Genomic DNA, 25523 nt, shown 5'->3' on the forward strand with positions numbered 1-25523 from the left:
AAAAATGCTCATCATCACTGGCCATCAGAGAAATGCAAATCAAAACCACAATGAGATACCATCTCACACCAGTTAGAATGGCGATCATTAAAAAGTCAGGAAACAACAGGTGCTGGAGAGGATGTGGAGAAATAGGAACACTTTTACACTGTTGGTGGGATTGTAAACTAGTTCAACCATTATGGAAAACAGTATGGCGATTCATCAAGGATCTAGAACTAGATGTACCATATGACCCAGCCATCCCATTACTAGGTATATACCCAAAGGATTATAAATTATGCTGCTATAAAGACACATGCACACGTATGTTTATTGCAGCACTATTCACAATAGCAACGACTTGGAATCAACCCAAATGTCCATCAGTGACAGATTGGATTAAGAGAATGTGGCACATATACACCATGGAATACTATGCAGCCATAAAAAAGGATGAGTTTGTGTCCTTTGTAGGGACATGGATGCAGCTGGAAACCATCATTCTCAGCAAACTATCACAAGAACAGAAAACCAAACACCGCATGTTCTCACTCATAGGCGGGAACTGAACAATGAGATCACTTGGACTCGGGAAGGGGAACATCACACACCGGGGCCTATCATGGGGAGGGGGGAGTGGGGAGGGATTGCATTGGGAGTTATACCTGATGTAAATGACGAGTTGATGGGTGCAGCACACCAACATGGCACAAGTATACATATGTAGCAAACCTGCACGTTGTGCACATGTACCCTACAACTTGAAGTTTAATAATAATAAATAAATTTTAAAAAATAAATAAATAAAAAATAATAATAATAAAAAATAAAAAAAAAAAAAAGAAAAGTTGAGGTTCATGAGAGCTCCCAGAATGTTATTCACCTAACGGTTATTACCAGATGATGGCATCTGGCATGGGGTTTTTTGTTTGTTTTTTGTTTTAGCTTTTCTTGATTTATAACGAACATGTACTATTTTAACAAAAGCAATAATCTTTCCTTTAAAAAAGAAAATACAATTGACCTATATATGCAAATATGGAACTACACCCATGGTTTATTTTATCTTACAGGAGTTTGGTGCACATTAACCATAAGGATGTAGAACAGTGTCGACACATAAGTATTCAAATATTACCTGATTTATGCTAAGTGAAAAATAACAAGGTATAAAACAGGGTAAACAGGGCAAGGGTCTGGGATGGGAAAGATGTTTTTTATTGACTACTACTGTGCCCAGGTTCTAGAAAACAGTCTGGTACAAAGCTTACCTGTTTATCATGTGTTGCAATCTCAGAGCAGAGAGCGAGGAAAGATTGGTAGGAAAGGATAGGAGGGAAAGGAAATCAAGGCTATATGCATCAACAAACTGGCTACAGCTTAACATGAAAACACAGACAACTGTTACAGGTTACAGGATGGGTTACAGGTTACGGGATGGGTTGTACGGAACTACTAATATTGTGTGTGTGTGTGTGTGTGTGTGTGTGTGTGTGTGTGTGTGTGTGTTTAAGGGGTAAATGGAGGAGAAAGGCAGACAGGAAGCAATTTATCTGCTGGTTCCTTCCCTTCTCCAGCTTCCAACTTCACGGGTAAGCGATGTCAACAGCCCTCACTCCCCACTTCCAGGCTGTGTTTACCCAGCCACTCTGGACAGTCACTGGGGAAGAACACCCACGTTTGAACCTGAAAGTGGTAGGAGAGGCCAGGGTCTGGCCAAATGGGGCTTAGGCACAGGAGCTGCTGTAGTTCTCTCCACAATGGACATAACAGAGACCAAACCAGATCCTCGCCCTCACAGAGGGAAGATGAGACGGCCAGCACTGTTAGAAAACACGGCAAAAGCAGCAACATCTGAAGACTCACCACTGAGTAAGCAGACTGACTGAGGCACAGATATAAGAAGGGAATCTCGACAGACATACTGAATCTCACACAACACATACCCTTGTATACAGAATGGAAGTTTAAGTATCATGTATTTAAAAAAACATACATTAGGAAAGACGTGTACTCAGTCTATACTCAGTAGTCTAATGAAAAGGGCAGGGACTTGGAGCCAGACAGTTTTGAGATTGAAAATCCTATCCATCTGTTCCTTGTTGTGAAACGCCAAGTAGGTTGCTGATCTGTATAATCAGGATACTATATGGTTATAGTGAAGATTAAATGAGCTAAGGTGGCTAAAAGAGATGTTAGGCTCTGGCAGACATGGTGCTGCCTCTTACGTAAGAGGGGCTGATTCTTTTCCTTCCCTCATTCCATCCCTCCTCCGTGCTCCTCCAGGACAACCTCACATTATACTGCTAACATCATTCTGCCCAACATTATTTATATTTATGATCACTCGCTACACTGGCGCTCCATGAGGACGGGATTATTTCTTTGGTGTCCACCTTTGCTGTCTAGTACAGCTCATGTTTATAGCTGGGGCTAAGTACGCGTTTGCCGAATGAACCAAGAACTTCAAACACCAATTCTCAGGGGAGACAGCTTTTCATAAGACCATTAGTAAAGTCACTTGAAGGACCCGTGAGACTTCTAACATAGTCTGACAGCTGTACGGGCCAGAAAGGTAGGAAAAAAAAAAAAAAAAATCAAAGGTTTTGAAGCTAGACAGATTTGCATTCTAATCCCAGTTCCACCTCTTATTACAAGGGTAATATTTGGGCAAGTGACACAGACCCGCTAAAACTTTCATTCCCATAAACATAAAATCAAAATCATACTATCTTTTGTAGGGCTATTTTAAGAAATGAGATTAAATAATATAAACTATTACTCATATGGTGTTAATCTATGTCACAAGGCACTCTTATCCTGACCAAGGTAGGGGAAGCAGAAGAGATTTCTGCTGTGAGTAAAAGGTATCTGCTTTTTTTCCTTTTAATTCAATGCATTTTTACTGAATGTCTGCTCTGTGCCAGGCTTTGTACAAAATATCGTCCTCTATAAGTTTACAAAGTGCTTTCACCTTAGCCTCTCTCTCTGAGCTCTCACCCTCCTGACTCTGCTTTAAACCTGCCAAGAATACCCACTGGAAATGCTGAGAGATGAAGAGTTTCCATGACCTCTGGAAGAGATGTGGATTGTAGCTCCAACAACAAAGGCAGTAAATAAGAAAGATATCCAAGTCTTGGTTGATGACATGGTAAAGAGTAAGTGTGCCAAATACATTTGACCAGCCCCTGGAGGTTCCACAGTGGATATCTAAGGTTGGTATTATTCTCTAGGCCCATTCTACTTCTCTAAAAAAAACCTTATCTTTCAGGAAAAACCCTTTACAAGAATTTAAGAATTCCTAATTTATCAGCTGCTTGCAGAAAAAGTGCTAAGCAAGGAAACGAACAAAAATCCAGTTAAAGTAGAGAGGCACGGTGTGTATAACCTGAATCAACCCCAGCAATCTAAGTGGCTGTCCTGGGTAGAAAGACAGTCCAACAATCAAAAGTGAAAAAAGAGTAATTCCAGTCTTTACATGCTTTTCTCAATGGATACGAAAAGAAATCAAAATCATAACACACTTTTTATCTCCTAATCAGTTCTCTCATATACTATAGTTGCTCAAGGGTCTCTCACGCACAAACCTACCCTACTCCCAACCTTCAAAACCAGTTTCAAATTTGCATTCTCCCCTTTCCCCTTTACCTTAAAAATTCTTTATTAAGAAGATTCAGTGTGTCTTCCCTATTTTTACATTTTCGCTCCATTCAGCCTACTAGAAAGAAGTAGAGTCCTGGAAGAAGACCCAGTAAGAAAGAATCCTTCCACCCTAGAAAGACTTACCACTGGGCAAGCAGACTACCTGAGGGGCAAATAGTACCAAGGCAATCTTGGTAGATACACTGAGTCAGTGAGAAACTAAAGGGAAGACTGTGAATACTAATATGAGTAACTTGTATTTCTCTTTTGACAAATAATAGTACATGTTAACAACTCTTCTCTGTTATATACATTATATATAGAGTCAGATATAAAGCAACTAGGTGATTATAATGACTTTTTATTTATTTTTTTTTTGAGACGGAGTTTCACTTTTGTTGCCCAGGCTGAAGTGCAATGGCAGAATCTCGATTCACTGCAACCTCCGCCTCCAGGTTAAAGTGATTCTCCTGCCTCAGCCTCCTGGGTAGCTGGGATTACAGGCATGCACCACCACGCCTGGCTAATTTTGTATTTTAGCAGAGATGGGGTTTCTCCATGTTGGTCAGGGTGGTCTTGAACTCCCAACCTCAGGTGCTCCGCCCACCGTAGCCTCCTAAAGTGCTGTGATTACAGGAGTGAGCCATCATACCCAGACACATAATGACTTTTTAAATCAAATGAGAGACAAGCCACAAAACAAAAAAGGTCAAAGTTTCTAAACGTAGAGATAAAAATAACACACTGAATGGGCCCGGGACAATGAAAACTTCCGCAAATGTAAACAAATACTTAAGTAATATATGTACATTGCTTGGAACAGAACCTGGCTTGATACTGGATTAATGTAGTCATTGTTATTATTGACCAAACCTTCTTGGTTCCCAGCTCTTTTGTTGTTAGATGATCACCCCAACCCCTCTAACAGAAATCACCTCTTTGTGTAGCTGTTCAATCTGGGGAGAGAATCTGACTTAATAGCGCCTCTAAAACAAGGTTCTTTTTATCCTTCTTTGTTGCTCCAGGCTAGCACAGTATCTGACACACAGTTGGAATCAACAAATGCTTGTTAAAGGAATTAGTTCTGCTACCTGAAGATCGTTTATCCTGGAAATCTGAGACTTTACATTTAAAAGCATTCTAATCCCAGGTTGCCTTCTATAGGACCCATTTTTGGCAAGGATTTGACAAATCAGAGGGTCTGACGGAACCAATATTATAACACATGATAAGCAGGCCAACTTTAGACACACATTCTAACAGCTTGACTGAAAAAGTCCAAGTTGATCTCAATTTAGTTTTGTAATCCGAAAACACATTTCCTCAATATTCTCCATACAGTTGACTACTATGAGTGTCTCTCCAATCTCATGACCTGTCATCAACCCTCGAAGAAAAACAAAATTACTAAGACCAAGGTCTACAATATAAATAATCTGGTATTCATCACAGGTTTCACTTTTGTTGAGCCATTTCTGAACTCATTATAAAACTATGTCTATGTAGGACCTTATTGTTCATGTCAACAAACACCTACAATAATGGAAAGACTTGGGAGTCACCTAGGGGGAAACCTGAAGTCCTGGGGTCTCTTCCTAGTGCCAGTGCTGCTACTGACTAGACAAGTTCGTGAAGTTGTTACACCTTACTAATCATCCATTTCTTAACGTATAGTGATTCAAAAATTTGCAGATGCCTATCATATGCTGGGCATTATGCTGAATGCTAAAAACACAAAGATGAATAATATCCCTATCTTTAAGGGTTTGATATTTTATTGGAGTTGGACAGAAATTATATACATTACATTAAAATACAATTTAGTAAGTAATATAATGGCACACAGTATTACAGAAATATAAAAGAAAGACCCATTATTCTCTCTAATGGGTGGTTAGACACACCAGGAAACTAAGAACTAAGAAAGAACATGTTATGGGTTTATTCTATGCATAAAACAAGGTGGATGGGTAGGGAGGGGAACAAATACCAGAATGCAGTTGCTAAATTGGATCTTCAAATCAAGAACAGCCTCAAGTCTATTGAAATATTATTTTAATTGTAGCATGTAATGAAAATTCTATTTCATACACAGGTACACTGGCAACAAAGGGAAGACCACAAACTGCACACTTTGCAATCTTTGCGTATTTGGTTTATTTATTTTGTATTTTCTTTAGAGGCAGGGTCTTGCTCTTTCACCCACACTGGAGTGCAATTGCACAATCATAGCTCACTGCAGCCTAGAACTCCTGAGCTCAAGCAATCCTTCCACCTCAGCCTCCCAAGTAGCTGGGACTACAGATACATGCCACTATGCCCTGCTAATATCTGGGTATTTGAATGAAACTACTACTATTACTACTACAAAATAGTCTCAGTCTATCTTGTGAGATTTTTAAAAATCAAAGGCCAAAGCTACTCACTTTCATTTTGAAATGGGGTTTTTTTTGTTTGTGTATATATATATATTTTTTAAGTCTGGGCACAGCTTAATTAAAGTAGTTTTTGATCCATACACAGTTTGAAAAATCTAAGGCTCTTTCTGATATAAAATGTCTTTTCAGTGGCAAAGATATGGTGGAAATATTTGTTTTAAAATGTTTAACATTAAAAAGGCATTTATTGGTATAGCAAATACATGGTAAAATTAGAGACAGATACATAAACAGATCAGCAATCTAGAGGTATAGTTCCCAATATGCCCACTGATATAGAGGTAAATGGATACATCTTGAGATTTACCCATTACAACTGAGTTTCAGATCCCATTCTAGAATCAGGTAGTAATCTGAGCTGAACTAGAGAGAGGCAGAGAAAGGGCCCGACCACCTCAAAAATTGTAAAACTTACATAGTCAGTGATATAGCCTTCCATTTCCCTCTTTGACTCACTGATTAATGAGTTACAGAGTGCTCTTCAGATTCTCCTTGGGGTCTATGTTGTTCTAGCTCCTCACAGAGGAAACTATATTCCATTTCATTCAGAAGCTTCATACAGAGACTCTCCATTGGCTTCTGGTGCCTGCCAGATGTGCTCAGACCATCCTACTCCTTATATCACCCTTCTGCCAAATCACCTGCAGTACTTTGGATACAGCAGCTCTGTGCATTCCAGATTTAACTGTTTCCCATAGTCTAACAGAGGGAAGTTTATTTAAACTTGCAGGTGCAAAAGATCAGAACGTAAGTATAATTAGAGGGGAAATATGGGGGAAATGTTAATCATACGTGTATGAACAGGACCAGATAGGCAGGCAGACTGTTTCTTCCTTAGAACTTCCTGGACTACGAATAGTTTATTTCTGCCTTAGATTGTAGTCAGCTCTTTTTGAGAGCTAAGTACTTACATCCCAGATGTGAACTCAAGCAGCAAAATGAAGATTCCTTAAGCAAAATCTGCCTGTTTTGGCATTAATAAGAAGAGTCCATTAATGATGAATAACAATACTTCTAATAAAGAGCTAACACTGAGACAGTACTTGCTGTGTACCAGATACTGTTCTAAGCACTTTATATATTAACTCATTCAATCTTCACAACAAGCCTTATGAGATAGGTTCCATCATTAGCCTCACTTTAAGGATGAAAAAATTGAGACACAGAGTACTTACCTAGTTAGTAAGTAATGGGATTCAAATACAGACCAGCCAGCTCTTGCTACAGCTTTTTCATCTTTTAAGTAAAAGGTTGTGGTTCAGTATATGCGAAACTTGAAAATGTTTTCACACATTCTGTTCTGATTAAAAGATGGGGAATACATCCTTTGTTTACTGTAGGATAAGGCAAGAATAACCATATAAGTCTGGACAACCTAGGTTTCAAGTTCTAATCTAGGCTCATGATGAGGGAGAGTTGGAGGGGGGCACCGAGACTGACTAGGGAAGTGTCTTAATCAGCCTGGGCTGCTATAACAAATTACCATAGACTAGGTGACTTAAACAACAGACAGATAATCGGGATATTTATCCCTGCCCAAATCTCACTTTGAATTGTAATCTGCAGTACGGGAGGTGGGGCTTGGTGAGAGGTGTTTGGATCATGGGAGTGGATCCCTCATGGCTTGGTGCTGTGAGTCTTGTGAGAGCTGGTCATTTAAAAGTGTGTGGCACCTACTGCCACCCTGACTCTCTCATGCTTGCTCCTGCTTTCACTATGTGATGTGCCTGTTCCCCCTTCATCTCCTGCCATGACTGAAAGCTCCCTGAGGCTTCACCAGAAGCTGAGCAGATGCCAGAACCATGCTTCTGGTAAAGCCTGCAGAACTGTAAACCAATTAAATCTATTTTCATTTTAAATTATCCAGTCTCAGGTATTTATTTCTAGCACTGTAAGAACAGCCTAATACACAGATATTTCTCACAGTTCTGGAGGCTGGGAAGTCCAGGATGAAGGAACTAGCAGGTCCAGTGTCTGGTGATGGCCCTTTTCCAGGTTTACAGACGGCTGTCTTCTTGCTGTGTCCTCACAGGGCAGAAAGGCGAGTGGATTCAAGTTCTCTTGTGTATGTTCACTTCTTATAAAGACACTAATCCCATCATGAGGGCTCTACTCTCATGACTTAATTTTCCCAAATGCCCCATCTCCAAATTCTATCACACTGGGGATTAGAATTTCAATATATGGTTTTTGGGGGACACAAACATTGAGTAGGTAGCAGGGGGTACAGGGGACCGGCATGTTGACCACGTAAGTTTAACTCACTTTATTTTGAAGAACGTGGTAGCAGCAGCAAAGCTTAATATGCTTTGGAGACAAGTGAACTCAGCTTTAGCTCCTGACTCATAAAACATTTAGGTTTTATGGTTCTGGGCTAGTTTCTTAGCTTGAACTTGTTTCTGGGTGACGTGGGAATATTATCTATTACATGGTATTGTAGTCAAGATTAAATGAGATGCAATGGGCTCATACCAGTAAAGTTTACTTACTACATAGTTAAGTACACAATACAATTTACACTTCACTCTCTCTCCTACTTTCCTATTTTCCCTCCACCCCGCCAGAGATAAGGAGGATGAATCTGCTTCAGACAAAAAGTACTGAATAACTGGATACTTGTTTTACTATCCAGCACTGTTTCCCTTTCTCATGGTGGAAATTGCTTTTCATGAGATGTAAACATGATTCCGAGTGAAGCTGTCACTCACCCCTCTCCACACCTACCATGTGAGTGTCAGGTAAGGCACAGGTAGCTCTAGTCTGACTACCGTAGTTTCCAATCCTCTGGCCATAGTGGCTTAGTCCAGGGGTAGAATTATGACCCCAACTGTCAGTATCCTTCCCCAGGATTTTAAATTTGGAGTTCTAAAAGTGAGGACCTTGCCTTTTGAGTTACAGAGATGAGAGGACTGAGGGTTGCCAGTGATCTCCTTTCTTATCACCTACAGACAGCTTGCCTACAGGAGAAAAGAAAGTCAAACACAAACAAGCAGTATGAGTTACAATGAGTGCCCTTGGGCCACTGAAACATGATTGTGTACCCAAGGTCACCTGGTATCTAGAAAACATTCAATTTTCTGAGTTTCCTTATTATCATACCATTACATTTCTATTTCTTGCTTAAATTTACTTGAGTTGGCTTTTGTCATTAGCAATTCCAAAAGTCCTTAACCACATGAATTTATATTTTATGTCAGACTTTTCTGCAAGGTGTTTTTCAGTCAAGATCCCATTCAATTCTCACAGCAATCCTGATGTGAAGGCACTGGTTCTCTCTTTCTCCCCTCACCCTGATTGCATTATCTGTGATGGTGTGAACCTCTTTGTAAGCCTAGGATCAGAGTACAGGATTCACAGTCACTTTTTTCTTTTTGTTCTTTTGTTTTGTTTCTTTGAAACAGGGGTCTTACTATGACACTCAGGCTTGTCTTGAACTCCCGGCCTCAAGTAATCCTCCTGCCTCCATCTCCCAAGTAGTTGGGATTACAACCATGAGCCACTGTGCCCCATAGATACTTCTTATATTTAACCAAACCATATAGCAGAATAGAGGCCTTATATCCACTTACCATACCAACTAGAATACATTCAGACTATACCTGCTTAGATCACATGCCTAATCCAAAATAATCATGGTGGCTGAGGGAATGGAATGTGCTAACTAGCCAAACTTGAAGCATAGGATAGACGGAGCCAGCTTCCCCAGAATCACATAGATGTCTGAACAGAAATTAAGGTGTTGCAAGGAAGGAGAAAGGAGATGAATTTAAGAGAAGCAATCAATAAGTGTTCATTATATACAAGGAAAATTGGAATGATCAAATTATTAAGATCATCCAGCTCTCTGAACCATCTGATCAGTAACTCCTCCTGTTCACATTACTTCCTGTTGTGATCTCACACTTCTTCAGACTAATTTAAGACTGTGGTTCTCCAGAGGCTTCAGCTATTCTCCACAGAGAAGCTAGCTGGTGTGTCGATGACTTCTAATCACTCATCCTGAGTACCAAATTGAAATGCTGATTTGGCAAGATTATTAAAAGATCTCAAGGCACTTTCCAGAACACAAAAGACTTGATTAAAAGTGAGTATCGAGTCAATTAAAATGTCCTTGGCTGTCTTTCTTGCCTTGGTTTCCTCCTTAGTAAATGTAAATTCAAAATAACAGGGAAATAAAAAAGGTAAAGCTTCTCTTTAGGAAAGGGTTTTCTCACACAGCTGACGGACCAGATAGATTTCCTACTGGCTGGACTGACAACAGTGAGCAAATGGGTCCTGATACCTTCACCATCCTATGATTTTCAACAAGCTACTGTATTTCATTAATTCAAATTCAGTTCTTTTTAACATCAAAATCAGAATGTTTCCTACTGTTGATAGTGTCTTACAGTTAAGCTGCAGTCAGGACACAGTTGTCATTGCCTGCACAAGGGTGTACTTGGTTGTCATGTCTGGCATTGTGACTGGACAAATACAACCCTGAACAAATAAATCAAGGGCCATTTTAGGGAGAAACATGAATTTCAGTAGTTGTGAGACTTTTTGTTAAGATCTTCTAGTAAGACCAAGAAGGTGCCAAAGTTGAAACTTGCAAAATACGTGTCAGTGACTTGAAATAAAAATTTGAAGACAATGTTGAATCATTTTTAAGAAATGTTGCACCATCAATACTCTTAATGGCATGCAGGGCAGTTATTATGTAGGCAAATATGGACAATGAATTAAAAAGTGATTCAAAGCTAGGATTGATTATGAAGTAGTTTTAAAAATTGTTTACCGATGTTTCATTTATACTTTTCTTTTTTGTATATGCAAGAGAGTGATGGACGATAAATATATGTCCGCACATATGTCCGCATAAGTCTGTAAGCACTCTTTCAATAAGGCATTTATCCCCTCGCTTAGTGGAATACAAAATAATTGTGAATGACATTGAATGAGAACTTTTTTTTTTTCTTTTTGAGACAAAGTCTCGCTCTGTCGCCTGGCTGGAGTGCAGTGGCGTGATCTCTGCTCACTGCAACCTCCGCCTCCTGGGTTCAAGTGATTCTCCTGCCTCAGCCTCCCAAGTAGCTGGGACTACAGGTGCGTGGACCATGCCCAGCTAATTTTTGTATTTTCAGTAGAGTCGGGGTTTCACCATAATGGCCAGGATGGTCTCGATCTCTTGACCTCGTGATCTGCCTGCCTCGGCCTCCCAAAGTGCTGGGATTACAGGAGTGAGAACATTTCTAAGGCCTCATTTGAAAATTTGGATGATAAAGACTCCCTAATAGCTGCAGAATAAAATGCAGATAAAACATAGCATTCAAAGTCCTCTATAACATGGCCTAAACCTACATTTTCCACTCTTGTCTCCTATCACACTTCCAAGTCCACTGCATACTGTGAAGTTAAACAATTCAAACTGAAAGCTGTTGGAACTTTAAATTATTCGGAGCCTTGGGAGGAATGTGGCTATGCAGCCTGAGTCACATGTCATGCAGCTGCAACTTCTGCCCCCATTCCCCACTCCCAACCTCCCCACCCCATAATTAAGACCAAATGGCACCAGAGATAAGACCATCTCAGAATGTTGTCCCTCCTCATGGAGTAATCTTCCTTGGAATGTAGGAATCTGTAACCAGTCAAATCACTGTAATGTATGCACTGGTCTTGTATGGGAAATGTTGTAATTCTGTTAAAATTTCTGTGTCTCTGCCTATATAAGTGAAACCTTATCTTCTCTAGTTTGAAACTCTGACCCCATTCATTTGGAGTCAGTGTCTCCCAGGTGGCCATACTCAAGCTTTGCACTCAAATAGACTCTACTTAATCATATTTTCTGAATCTCACTATTTAAGGTTGATGATACCAAATTATACACATCGTTCCTTGAAGATTACCTGCTCCTTTTCACTTCTGTGCCTTTGTTTCTTCCACTGAAAATGTCCCATCTCCCATCCATCTCAGCAGCTCCATTTACTAGAAGGTGGTCTTGAATAGCTTCTTTAATCTCTCAATTCCTCAGTTTTCTTATCTTTAAAATGGGAATCTAACTTTAGGTTTGATTTGAGGATTTAATGAGCTAATACATAAAAAGCCCTTAACACAGAATCCAACTAACCTGTGCTCAAGCAGTATTATCTGTGTCTTGAGAAATGAGTCTCAAAAAAGTAGTGAACTGGCCAAGGGCACACAGCTTATTTAACAGCAAAGGTAGAATAAGAACTTAGACTTCCTCACTCCCAGAACAGAGCTGTCTTTAGATTTAAGAAATGGCTCTTCCTCCTCCCACCTCCTACAGCCAAATACTGATAGATTGATGAGAAAGGTTCTTCTTTTATCTCCCTAGAAGCCTGTTTCTCCCTCTTCCTCCTTTCCCTGTATCAGATGTCTTAAACATGTTACTAAAAACTAAAAGGTAAAGAGATAAAAAAGGTTCCATGTCTGAGCACATTTGACCCTGTGTTAAGCAAGTTAAATGAGTTTATCATTTCAGAGCCTCCAATGTATTATGTACCTATAGAGTCATCATAAAAAAGAAATATAGTATAGATTGTTTCTCAAATTATTTAATAAGAGAACCAGAGGTAGCTCTATCACATGTGTGAGGTAGGCCATTAAAACCTACACACTTAACTTCGTAGTTTCCTGCTGCTTAAAGAATAATAGCTCTAACTTCTTAACATATGAGAATCTTCATAACCTGGCCGTGTTAATCCCACCACTTCTCACATATCAGCTCCATCTCAGCATTCCAGTGTGTCAGGAACAAGTTTCACAAGCTGTTCCCTTTGGCTAAAAGACCTTTGTTCTCTTCTTCTAGTCCAAGTTTTACTGATCCCTCCAGACCTGGTTGATGAACAAAACCCTGACGCCTTCTCTGAATGTTTGCAATCAATTAGCTGTACCCTCCTCTGTGCTCTCATGGCACTTTGTTTATGTTGGAATTGCAGCATCTCAGTGGCTCTCAGTTACCATTGATTGATTTCCTTCTACACCTGGCTCCTGAAGGCCAAGGACTGTCTCATTTACATCCCCAGTGAGAGGCATCCTGTAGGCACTCAGTAAAAGCCTACATTTCCTTAGCTCCCTTCTGCTGGGGCAATATTCTAAAACAAAGCTTTCCTGGATTCTCAAAGACCTGAGGTATGCTTTTTTTCCTAGTGTAAATAACAATAGGGATACTTACACTTTAATGCCTAATAGACCCTCCAAGAACAGCAGTGTATTGGTATTGAATAGTACTGTACATAAAATTAAGTCACCATGCATGGAAAGAAAAGGATTCCTTCCTTTTCAGTCAGTTGTAATCATGAGACCCTTTAGACTTAGCCACAATAAACCCTATTTTTCTAAACGTTCAAAAGACTGTCAAATATTGTTCCTCCAATTTTAATAAAGTCCCTGTAGATTTGAGAGCAGAAAACATTTATTTTATTTGTTACTAAAACAAGGAACTCCATTAAAAATCAACAGTATGAGATGAAAACTAGAGGTTATGAGCCATGATTCTTTTACTCATGGTAAAGGTTTCTGGCCTCTCAGATTCCCTAGACTAACGTTTCTCAGAAAACACATTGAGTGTATCCTTTGTCTGACTTTAGAAATAGTCTTCCAGCCAGGTGCAGTGGCTCGCGCCTGTAATCCTGGCACTTTGGGAGGCTGAGGCGGGTGGATCACCTGAGGTCAGGAGTTTGAGATGAGCCTGACCAACATGGCAAAACCTTGTCTCTACCAAAAATACAAAATTAGCTGGGCGTGGTGGCACATGCCTGTAATCCCAGCTACTCTAGAGGCTGAGGCAGAAGAATTGCTTGAACCTGGGAGGTGGAGGTTGCAGTGAGCTGAGATTGTGCCATTGCACTCCAACATGGGCAACAAGAGCAAAACTCTACCTCAAAAAAGAAAAAACAAAAATGAAATAATCTTCCAGAAAAAGCTGTAAGTCATGACTGGCAAGTAGGGAATACTACCATTTCCACGAAAAGCAGGCATAAGATAAAAAATTCATTAATTCAAACATTGAAACACAAGGAATGGCATAGCTACAACACCTTTTTCCTTTTATCTTTTTTTTAAGAAGTGGCGTCTCAGCTGGGTGTGGTGGCTCATGTGTGTAATCCTAATACTTTGGGAGATGAGGTGGGCAAATCACTTGAGCCCAGGAGTTTAAGACCACCTGGGCAACGTGGCAAAACACTGTCTCTCCAAAAAAAAAAAAAAAATTAGCCAGGTGTGGTGGTGTGCACTTGTAATGCTGGCTACTCAGGAGGCTGAGGTGGGAGGCTGGCTTCAGCCCAGGAGGCAGAGGTTGCAGTGAGCTGAGATCGTGCCACTGCACTCCAGCCTGGGCAACAGTGCCAGACCCTGTCTCAATTAATTAAATGAATGAATGGCCACAGACCTTGTCCCAGGAGTAGTGAGTCAGGGTAAGGTCTCTGGGAGGTAGAGGGATTGAATGGGGGAAATGATCTTCCAAGGTCCTTTCCCAGGCTCCCAAAATCTTGGAGCTTTACTCGCTAGTATCACGGGCTTTCCTGACATCACTTTTCAGTGATGCAGGAGCGGAGAGCTTCGTTGCCCAGAGCAGCAGGGAGGTGTGGCGACAGAGGCATAGCCTCCAGGGAAGGCAGAGCTGACTGAAATGTTTGTTCTTGGGAAGATCTATTCATTGATTTTGTACCAAACCTGACGCACCTCAAAGGTGACACCAGGTGGGTGTCCACGTCACACACAGGAGTAAAACTCTTCCTAGAGTAAATGATAACGAGAGAGCTGAAGGTAGATGCATGCTTGAACTCCCATATGGGGGTTATGTGGGAGACTAATAGGTCTGTGAAAGAGAACTCCAGTCAGAGTAAGAAATACAGCACACAAATAGAGATTCTTGGTCCTGAGAGTGCTCGCAGGCACTTCTGGAGCTTCCGTTATCAGGAAGCAACTGAATCGCTTGAGGCTAGAAATTATGCCATCAGTGGCTGAGGCCAGAGATCCACCCAAAAAAGCAGATCTTGGAAATGCTGGTACTAGAGCAGTTCCTGACCATTCTGCCCAAGGGACCCAGAAGTGGGTGCAGAAGCATCATCCATAGCATGTCAAAAAGGTTCTGGTCCTAGTAGAATGCTTGCAGAGAGAACCTGGTGGAACAAAGAATGATGTCATAGCCCATGAGCTGGGAGAGGAGGCAGTGCTCTTGAGAAGAACAACAGTAGCCCCAGGCTTCAAGTGGGAACCAGAAGGGCCCAAACCAATGGGTCTGTTCCAGAAATAATATTGGAATACATAGCAGGTACTATAAGAACAGCTGGGCTGGAATATTCAGAAAAGAAACCCAGCCTGTATATGAAAGAGCTGTGCATGTTCAACAGATTTTAGCCCTTTCTGAGCAGAAAAGCACCAAAGACTGGAAGATGGCATCTGAGCTCATCCGGCCTGAGTCCCAGAGTTTGCTGACATTTGAAGATATGGCTGTGTACTTTTCTGAGGAAGAATGGCAATTATTAGATCCTCTTGAGAAGACTCTCTACAATGATGTAATGCAGGGTATCTATGAGACTGTAATCTCTCTAGGGCTAAAGCTAAAAAATGACACTGGAAATGATTATCCGATATCTATTTCTGCATCTGAAATAAAAACAGCAGGATGCAAAGTATCAAAAAAGACCAGAATGAAAACTGCCCAGAAAACTTACAGGCAGGAAACTTACGGGCAGGGAAAATCATGGTGATATGCACAGGGTACAGATATGGCATCAAGCTTTTCCAAGGAAGAAAAGAAACTTACAACTTGTAAACGAGAGCTTCTAAAACTTATGGATCTTCACGGGAAAGGCCACACAGGAGAGAAACCTTTTAAATGTCAGGACTGTGGGAAAATCTTCAGAGTTAGCTCTGATCTTATTAAGCACCAGAGCATTCACACTTAAGAGAAACTCCATAAATGTCAACAATGTGACAGGAGGTTTAGATGGAGTTCAGGTCTTAATAAGCACTTCATGACACATCAAGGAATAAACCCGTATAGATGCTCATGGTGTGGGAAAAGCTTTAGTTATGACACAAATCTACACACACAAAGAATTCACACATGAGAGAAGCCCTTTAAATGTCATGAATGTGGGAAAAGATTCATTCACAAATCCCACCTTATTAAACACCAGAGAACTCACACAGGTGAGCAGCCTCATACTTGTAGCATATGCAGGAGAAACTTTGGCAGGCAGTTGAGCCTTCTTAGACACCAGAAACTCCACAGAAGATGGGAAGCATGTCCAATGTCTCCAAACTGAGGAAAGTTACCATGTAGAGTTTAACCTTAGATGTGATGAAAGAATACAAAATTATGAGGCACCCAATGATAGGAATCTGTCATCAATAGAACATTTGGGAGGGGTACATGTTATGCTTAACAAAAAGTTATCTAACCTGTCTTATTCAGCATTGAATCTTCAGTGCCTAGCACAAGACTGATACATAATTAGTATTTTATTAATTAAAAAAAGGAAGTGTAGCTATGAGACATCTTTACCTATCTATCTATATGTATGTATCTGGTTATTCAAAGCTTCCCCATCCCCAGGCAGTGCTTGACAGATATATGATGGTCAAGACTCTTAGATTCATTCTTTATTTTTTATCAGGAGAGATGGAAAATAAGAGTACCTGGGCCCTCTCAAGGGAGTTCAGAGAGAACTGCTAAGTTAGGGACAGTTTCAATAGCTATCATTCTATCTATGTGAACAACCAAGTCCAGGACTCAGGGAACTTTATAACAGAAAGAGGATTCAGCGTTTGCCCTGGGAGAAGTGCCCCATTCTAGTTGCTTCTTTCGTAAGTACTCACTACCACAATGTCTTCTGTCAAGGAATTACAAGTAGCAAGGGAAGGTCTGGCTAAAAGGATAGACCTAGGGACCTTGTGAGCACTTGATATCTCTTCTCTTGCTGACTCTGTCAACACAGATACACAAAATGAAATGATGAAGGAGGCAGTCTTGGCCCTTATCCAGGTATCTATTTCTTTGTAGAAAGTATACATAAGTAGTGAAGGTCTTTTTCTGACTTTCATTATGTGCACTGGATGGAGGCTTTCAAACTGGTGCCACACTGCTGCAGGGCCTAAAGGAAAGCCTGTCTTTATGGCTGATCAGCTACAACCCTACGTGCCTGAATACTCTGCAAGAAGGCCTGGAGGTTTTGCAAAACTGATTTATTGAGAATGGCAAGGAAAGCCCTGTGACTTCTTAGCGTTGGTGCACAGCTAATACCAGGAGGGAACATCCTGAAGTGTCAGAGCAAAGTAAGGCGTGTGGCTTAGAGTAATGATCCCAGTCAGGGCCAGGTCAGATGGAAATTGTTTACTCATGTTATTGGTTTTCCTCTCTTCCCTACTGGCCAAAGTGACTGTCTCTTAAGAAAAGACAACGTGATGTCAAGGGAAGTTGGAAGGCAAGGATTTACATCTATGTCAGATCCTGGTTTATAAATGTTGGCCAAGCCTTCTATGTATTTATTTCATAAAATTGTACTTTTAAATGAAAATCACATGTTTCATGTTAGATTTAGACATTAAACAAAACTTTGTTACCAAAATAATAAATGAATGAATGAATGAATGAATGAATGAGGTGGGGTCTCACTTTGTCGCCCAGACTGGAGTACAGTGGTTAGATCATAGCTCGCCGTAGCCTAGAGCTGCTGGGCTCAAGCAGTCCTCCTACTTTAGATTCTGTGCGAGCCACTGCAATGGACTATCTTCTTTTTCTTTTCTTTCTTTTTAAAACTCTTCTTTTCCTCACACTGTATGACCTCTGAGGCTCCAACTACTCCTTATCTGGCATGCTTCCCACATGATCCCTTGGGCTGTCATCTTCTCTCGATGTACTAGCATTGGTCTAGGTTTTCAGATACACTTTCTGAAATATGCATTTCTAAAGTCTGGGATACAATATTCTTGCTCTTTACTGCTAACAAACTAAATTGACCATCACATTATCAAGTTCTCATCAAGTTGTATTAACAAAATCTTTACCACTGGGTCAGAATTAAATTCACAGTAACAGTAGTCTCTCAGTGGGTTGAAAAAGCAAAGTTGTTAACACAATCGAAAAGGATGTGTAGAATTGCTTAATCATTACATAACCAAATAGTTGAAATCTGCCATCACTCACATATCCTGCTACTGTCAGACTGTATAGAGTTAGCAAGAAAAATCCACAAATAAATGACAGAAGGGAATCACAATGGAATAAGGAGCTTTACTCACAATCTGCCAACTACCCCATGTAGAAAGTAAGGCTCAGAGAGATTAAATGACTTATCCAAAGCTACATTCCTATTAAACAGTAGAGCCAGGATTCAAATTCAGTTTATTTTATATAGAGACACCAACCAGGCACTAGAGGAAGATTGCTTGGGGTCAAAATGTGGTTCTTTCACTTTCTAATGGAAACATCTTTTGCCATTTTCCTAAATACTGTGTTCCTTAGTTTCTTATCCACAAAATGGAGAAAACAAAAGTGAAGGTTAACTAATACATAAGAAATGCACAGGACACTACTTTATATAGTAAGTGCTCAATATGTACATAATATGCATAATAAATTATGACTCCGCATTATTTTTTTTTTTTTTGCGACAGAGTCCAGGCTGGAGTGCAGTGGCACGATCTTGACTCCCTCCAATCTCTGTTTCCTGGGTTCAAGCGATTATTGTGCCTAAGTCTTTCAAGTAGCTGGGACTACAGGCATGCACCACCACACCCAGCTAATTGTTCTATTTTTTAGTAGAGATGGGGTTTTTTGCCTTGTTGGCCAGACTGGTCCTGAAGTCCTGACTTCAAGAGATCCAGTTGCCTCAGCCTCCCAAAGTGCTAAGATCACAAGCGTGAGCCACTGTGCCTGGCCTCCACATTGTTTTTTTTGAGACAGGGTCTTGCTCTGTTGTCTAGGGTGGAGTGCAGTGGCATGATCACAGGTCACTGCAGCCTTAACTTCCTGGGCTTGGGCAATCCTCCTACCTCAGCCTCCTGAGTAGCTGGGATTACAGGGATGTGCCACCACATCCAGCTATTTTTAAGAATTTTTTGTCGAGATAGCGTCTTGCTATGTCGTTTAGGCTGATCTCAAACTCGTGGGCTCAAGTGATCCTCCTGTCTCAGCCTCCCGAAAAGCTGGGATTACAGGTGTGAGCCACTGTGCCTGGCATCATATTGTTTATAGATGGGGTACACAATATAGTCCCAGAACATAATTTCTCTTATCTTTATCCAAATGTTCTCTACCAACTTCTGCCCTCAGAGCTATGGATATCCTTAGAGAACATAACTTCAAAATAAGCAAATGCAATGATTCTATTCCCACCATCAGTCCTGCTTACTTTTGTTTTGTTAAAGGGAGAGAGACAGAGACTGAGAGCAAGAGCAAGAGCAAGAAAGTTAACTCTTACCTTGCCTTAAATCATACTTCTTCGGGTAGAAACAGAAGAATGAGAAATTCCACCTAATAGAGAAATGGACTAGGGATGTGTTGGTCAGAAAAGATGTTTCTTCTAGAAATCTACCTAAAGAGTCTGTCAACAGAATTCAAACTGATATTTAATGAGTACATATTAAGCATTTACTCAACAGGTGGTAAAATTAGCACAAGTCCTAGTCTTTGCTCCCAAGGTCCTCCTAAGCTAGCAGAAGAGCGGTATTCATGCTTCTAGTTTCTTGGCAGAATGTGTTAAGTGCCAAGATAGAGTCTCAATCAACACGTTCTGAGATCAGAACACGAAAAATGACATTTTACTTTGGGGGAAACATCTGAGATTGACATGAAGAACAACTCCATGTTCTTCTCTACCTTTTCTTTTAGAGAATGACAGAGAGAAGCATGTGGTTTTCTTTTTTTTTTTTTTTGAGACAGGGTTTTGCTCTCATCGCCCAGGCTGGAGTGCAATGGCGCAATCTCGGCTCACTGCAACCTCCGCCTCTGGGGTTCAAGTGATTCTTTGGCCTCAGCCTCCCAAGTAGCTGGGATTACAACCATGTGCCACCATGCCCGGCTAATTTTTTGTATTTTTAGTAGAGACAGGGTTTCTCCATGTTGGTCAGACTGGTCTTGAACTCCTGACCTCAGGTGATCCACCCGCCTTGGCTTCCCAAAGTGTGGATTCCAGGCGTGAGCCACCGGGCCTGGCCGTGGTTTTCTTTTCAGGTGAGAATGTTCTGAAAATAGTGGTGATGGCACAAATACACTGAAAACACTGCATATGTACACTTCTAAATGGTAACTTTTATGGTATGTGAATTATATCTCAACAAAGCTGTTATTTTAAAAACAGAATTGAGACACTATAAAGTTGAAGCCCCTTTTACCATACCTGCCAGTCAAATCCCCACAGGTTACCAATATCATCAGTTCAGTATCACACTTTGTTATACCTTTATCCCTCACAATGCCTAGCTGAAGTTCTTGCACACAGCAGGAATTTTAGGCATTTGTTGCATAACAATTTTGTGCATGGATAAGATAATACTTTGTTCTTTTCCGCATAATGTAGATCTTTTTGTATCTACCACCACATAAATTCAGTAGTTCAGGACCAGGCAGCTTTAGGGTACAGTTTATGTTAACACCACACACGTCATGCGCAGTAACAAAAGAGAATAGTAGTTACTGGCTCAAAGCTTACCAATCACAAATTCAGTTAATAGAAAACCTTGATATGGAAGTTCATGAAAATGAGATACCTTGCCTCTGTTCCCTTGGTTTACAAAGGGTTTGAAATAAACAAAACTAGGCTTGGTGAGGCTATTGCTTTATAGCCCACAACAGCAAGCTGTAAACAAGTGATTTCTCACTAGGTCAAGCCCAACTTATACAGAGGCCTTAAACAGTCTCATAAAAAGACTTTTTTTTTGCTATATATATATATATTGCTAAGAGACTGGTGGACCAATAGAGGCCTATGGTTAGAATGAAGAGTTCTCAGTGTATAGAGACTTTGAGACAGATGTCCAATACCACAATCTCCTCCAGTAATGGGTTCATGCACATCACTCCAAAAGACAGAATGAGTGAGTCTCAATAGGTGACTCAGGAATACATCAGAAATTAGACACTGAAGTAGAAAATTCCACACAGAAACCAATGTAGATATCCTCTTCTCTCTCACACAAATACATAGTAAGCATTACATAGTCAGTTATATGTATGAAACATCAATGGTTTGCCAGACACTGTTCTAGATTGATGAGGATCTGGAGATCACTAATGCAGATGAAATCCCTGCCTTGACCAAGTAAGATTTTCAGCAGAAATAGGGAAGTGGGCAGTACTCAGAAAGAGGAAGTATTTACTCAAAGAGCCCTGATTAGGAAGTTGACCTTTGAAAAGATTCAAAGGAGATTTTATCCTGAAAAATAAATATTATTATGGCAGTTTTAAAAAATGGCCAGCCTGGGCAAAATGGTGCAACACCATCTCTACGAAAAATTAGCTGGATGTGGTGCCATGCATCTGCGGTCCCAGCTGTCCAGGAGGCTGAGGTGGGAGGATCGCTTGAGCCCAGGAGGTTGAAGTTGCAATGAGCCGAGATCAAACCACTGCACAACAGCCTGGGTGACAGTGAGGCCCTGTCTCTAAATTAAAAAATAAATAAAAATTCAAATGACCACAAATTCTTTGACACTCTATCTACCAAGAGGTTGGGAGTCTATGGTCCCTTTCCATGAATCTGAGAGGACTTGTGACTCCTTCAATCAATAAAGTATGGCCAAAGTAATACTATGTGACTTCTAAGGCTAGGTCACTAAAAAAGGCCATGACATTTTCATCTTGGCCACTAAGACATTCACTCTTGGAGCCCTTGAGCACCATGTAAGCAGTCTGATTGCTTAGAGACTGCCATGAGAGGAAGCCTGGGCTGCATGTAAAGGCCACTCGTAGGTGCTCTCATCAACAACTGCAGCTGAGCAGAGCCTTTGTGTCATCCCAGCCCTGGTGATAGGTACGTAAGTGATGCTTTCAGAGGATTCCAGTTCCTAGCAGTCAAGTCATTCTGAGCCATTCAATCCTTCCCAGTTGGAGCCCCAGATATTGGGGAGCAGAAACAAGTTCCTGCCATGCCCTCTCTGAATTCCTGATCCACAGAATCTGTGAGTAAAATAAAATGGTTAACTTATGCCATTAAGTTTTGGGCATGCTTTATCATGACTAAGATGTATCGTGAAGCAAAAGAAACTGGAACAAAGATGGGAACTGACAGAGAAGCAGACAGCTATAGAAAATATGAAAACTGGTTGGGTGCGGTAGCTTATGCCTGTAATTCCAGCACTTTGGGAGCACAGAGGTAGGCAGATCACGAAGTCAGGAGTGTGAGACCAGCCTGGCTAACACAGTGAAACCCCATCCCTACTAAAAATACAAAAAATTAGCTGGACGTAGAGGCATGCACCTGTAATTCTAGCTACTCAGGAGACTGAGGTAGGAAAATTGCTTGAACCCAGGAGGCAGAGGTTGCAGTGAGCCGAGATTGTGCCACTGCACCATAGCCTGGGCAACAGCGCGAGGCTCCATCTCAAAAAAAAAAAAAATAAAAAAAAAGAAAACTGTATTTTCTTTGTCTAAGCCTAGTTTGAAAGAAACCATTATCTCAATCACAGTGGACGAAATAAATTGTAACTCTTTTGATTGTTATCTATTTTATCTACAGATGCTATAATAGAAAATGTTTCAGTTGTTAGGAACAATCAGTGCAGTCGAAAAGGAATATGGGTAAGGCACTACTCTGTCTGGCTTTTCAGGATGGGGCTAACATTCCTATGATGCCATTCTGAGTTGTCCATGAACCCATTTTTGCCTCTTTCTGTTGATGCATGGTACATAACAGGTATTCAGTAACTTCGTGGAATGACCGATAGAGTCTAAGGAGGCAGGAGAGAGAGAAGATATTCTGAACAAAGCACAGACCACGGTGGGCAAAGGTAATGAACATGGGAGTACTGGGGAGAACAGAGAGACTCACTTGAATCCTGTTCTTCAACCCTCTCCATCCATACACCTTTCCTTAACATTCATGAGCTCATATCTTTAAGTCTTTAAACTGTTCTCATTATGTGAAATGTTACTTTTCCATCTGTAGATGAACTCCTGTTCATTCTTCACACCCCAGCTCAATTATAATTTTCTCTGCAGCCTCTGACACCGCCCCACTCCAAGAGGAATTAATCACCCTATTCTACTTTCTTGCAACACTTTCCACCATCTTATCTCTTTCTTCGGGTACCTGTGTGCCAACACCAGGTTGGAAAAGAAAGATGACTGTCCTTGAGAAGTCCCATAATTAAGAGAAGAGACTAAAAACACAGTCACGCTGCAACGTCATAGGAGCTGCACAGAGGCAGGATGTTGAGGGAAGATAAATCTCCTTCAGGAGGATATCAGGAAGTATCACAAAGCATGTGACATTTGAGGCAGGCCTTGAAACTGAATAAAGATCAAAAGGCTGCCTGGGGGAAATCTATGGAATCACAACTGCAAAGGTCTCAAAAGGGAGCTGCTGAGTTAACAGAAACATCAGGTCAGGTCAATCTTTTCCCTCCCTACTGGTGGAGATTCCCCACTCTAGTTATTCCAAGTTCCCTTATTATAATGCCTGAAGTCACACAGTTTTCCCCATTACACAAATAAAGTGTATCAAAAAGCACCTCGCATTTGAACAAGCAAGTCATTTAAAATATGAGCCAATAGGCCGGGCGCGGTGGCTCAAGCCTGTAATCCCAGCACTTTGGGAGGCCGAGACAGGCGGATCACGAGGTCAGGAGATCAAGACCATCCTGGCTAACACGGTGAAACCCTGTCTCAAGCCTGTAATCCCAGCACTTTGGGAGGCCGAGACAGGCAGATCACGAGGTCAGGAGATCAAGACCATCCTGGCTAACACGGTGAAACCCTGTCTCAAGCCTGTAATCCCAGCACTTTGGGAGGCCGAGACAGGCGGATCACGAGGTCAGGAGATCAAGACCATCCTGGCTAACACGGTGAAACCCTGTCTCTACTAAAAAATACAAAAAACTAGCCAGGCGAGGTGGCGGGCGCCTGTAGTCCCAGCTACTCAGGAGGCTGAGGCAGGAGAACGGCGTAAACCCGAAAGGAGGAGCTTGTAGTGAGCTGAGATCCGGCCACTGCCCTCCAGCCTGGGTGACAGAGGGAGACTCCGTCTCAAAAAAAAAAAAAAAAAAAAAAAGAGCCAATAATACATGAAAATATATTCAAACTCAGTAGCAATCAAAGAAATCCAAATCAAAACAAGGAACTATTTTTTCACCTCTCAAATTACCAAGTATTAAAAAAATTAAAATGTCTAACATCAAGGAATAATCAGAGAAGCCAAAACTATCCTTCCTGAGAGTCAATTTGGTATGATGCGTCAAAAGCCTTACAAATAACTATACCCCTTGAATCAGACCCTCCTTTGTATAAATTCATCCTAAGGAGAAAAGTCTTTGCTCTAAAGATCATCACAGCCTATCTATTATAAAATAGCGGAAAATAGTAAAGGACTAAAATATCCAAGAACAGAAGAATCAAATAAATTTGGCAGTGCAATAATTTTAACAGTTACCATTTATTTATGGAGTGTTTAAAACGTGCCTGGCATTATCATATTTAATATCACTTATGTAAGAGAATGCTGAATGAGACTTTTTCAGTTGCCCCACAATTGGTAAATAGAACTCACAACTAAAGACAGAGAGGAGAAGAGTTCCTCACAAGGTAAAGACAGCAGATGAGTTCTCCACAAGGTAAAGACAGCAGTCAATAACTGGTGCCAGGCTAATTAAAGGATTTATTAACAAGCCATACTATGGGCCGGGTGTGGTGGCTCACGCCTGTAATCCCAGCACTTTGGGAGGCCAAGGTGGGCAGATCATGAGGTCAAGAGATCAAGACCATCCTGGCCAACATGGTGAAACCCCATCTCTACCAAAAGTATAAAAATTAGCTGGGCGTGGTGGTACACACCGCTAGTCCCAGCTACTGGGAGGCTGAGGCAGGAGACACTTGTACCTGGGAGGCGGATATTGCAGTGAGCTGAGATCGCGCCACTGCACTCCAGCCTGGGCGACAGAGCAAGACTCCATCTCAAAAAACACCAAAAAACAAAGAAGCTATACTATGAGATCTTCTACCCCAACCTTGTGCTCCTGCACTGTCCCTCTCCCTCCACAGTCCACAAAAGAAGAGCAGAGATAAGGGGAAATATTGGAATCCTTGACCTAGTATAATGTGCTGTATTTTGGGGTGGTCCTCTCCCTACCCCATGGTGGGCTCCAAGATTATCAGTTACAGAGACTAGGGGTACCAAAAAAGAAAAAAGAAAAGGTTTGGGGCAAAAACTTTTACAAAGTGTAATGTCTTATGAATATCTGATCAGGCAGTCAACTTTCAGATTTGGCCTGCACCAATCTGGACAGAGGAAGAAGAAACTG

General features: G+C 41.1%; 2 protein-coding genes across 2 annotated transcripts in view; one reads left to right on the plus strand and one right to left on the minus strand.

Annotated features, from left to right (window-relative positions):
- The window catches only part of GAB2 (GRB2 associated binding protein 2), a 208416-nt gene that overhangs the window by 159658 nt on the left and 23235 nt on the right, over positions 1-25523 (minus strand). The window lies entirely within an intron of this gene.
- On the plus strand, positions 856-20944 carry LOC103232614 (zinc finger protein 75D). The gene is given in 3 exon segments (XM_073019654.1): positions 856-15736; positions 15738-15816; positions 15819-20944. Coding segments are annotated over 3 exon segments (876 nt in total). The 5' UTR covers positions 856-15457; the 3' UTR covers positions 16337-20944.

This window comes from Chlorocebus sabaeus, chromosome 1, assembly GCF_047675955.1.
Source record: "Chlorocebus sabaeus isolate Y175 chromosome 1, mChlSab1.0.hap1, whole genome shotgun sequence".
Taxonomy (NCBI): Eukaryota; Metazoa; Chordata; class Mammalia; order Primates; family Cercopithecidae; genus Chlorocebus; species Chlorocebus sabaeus.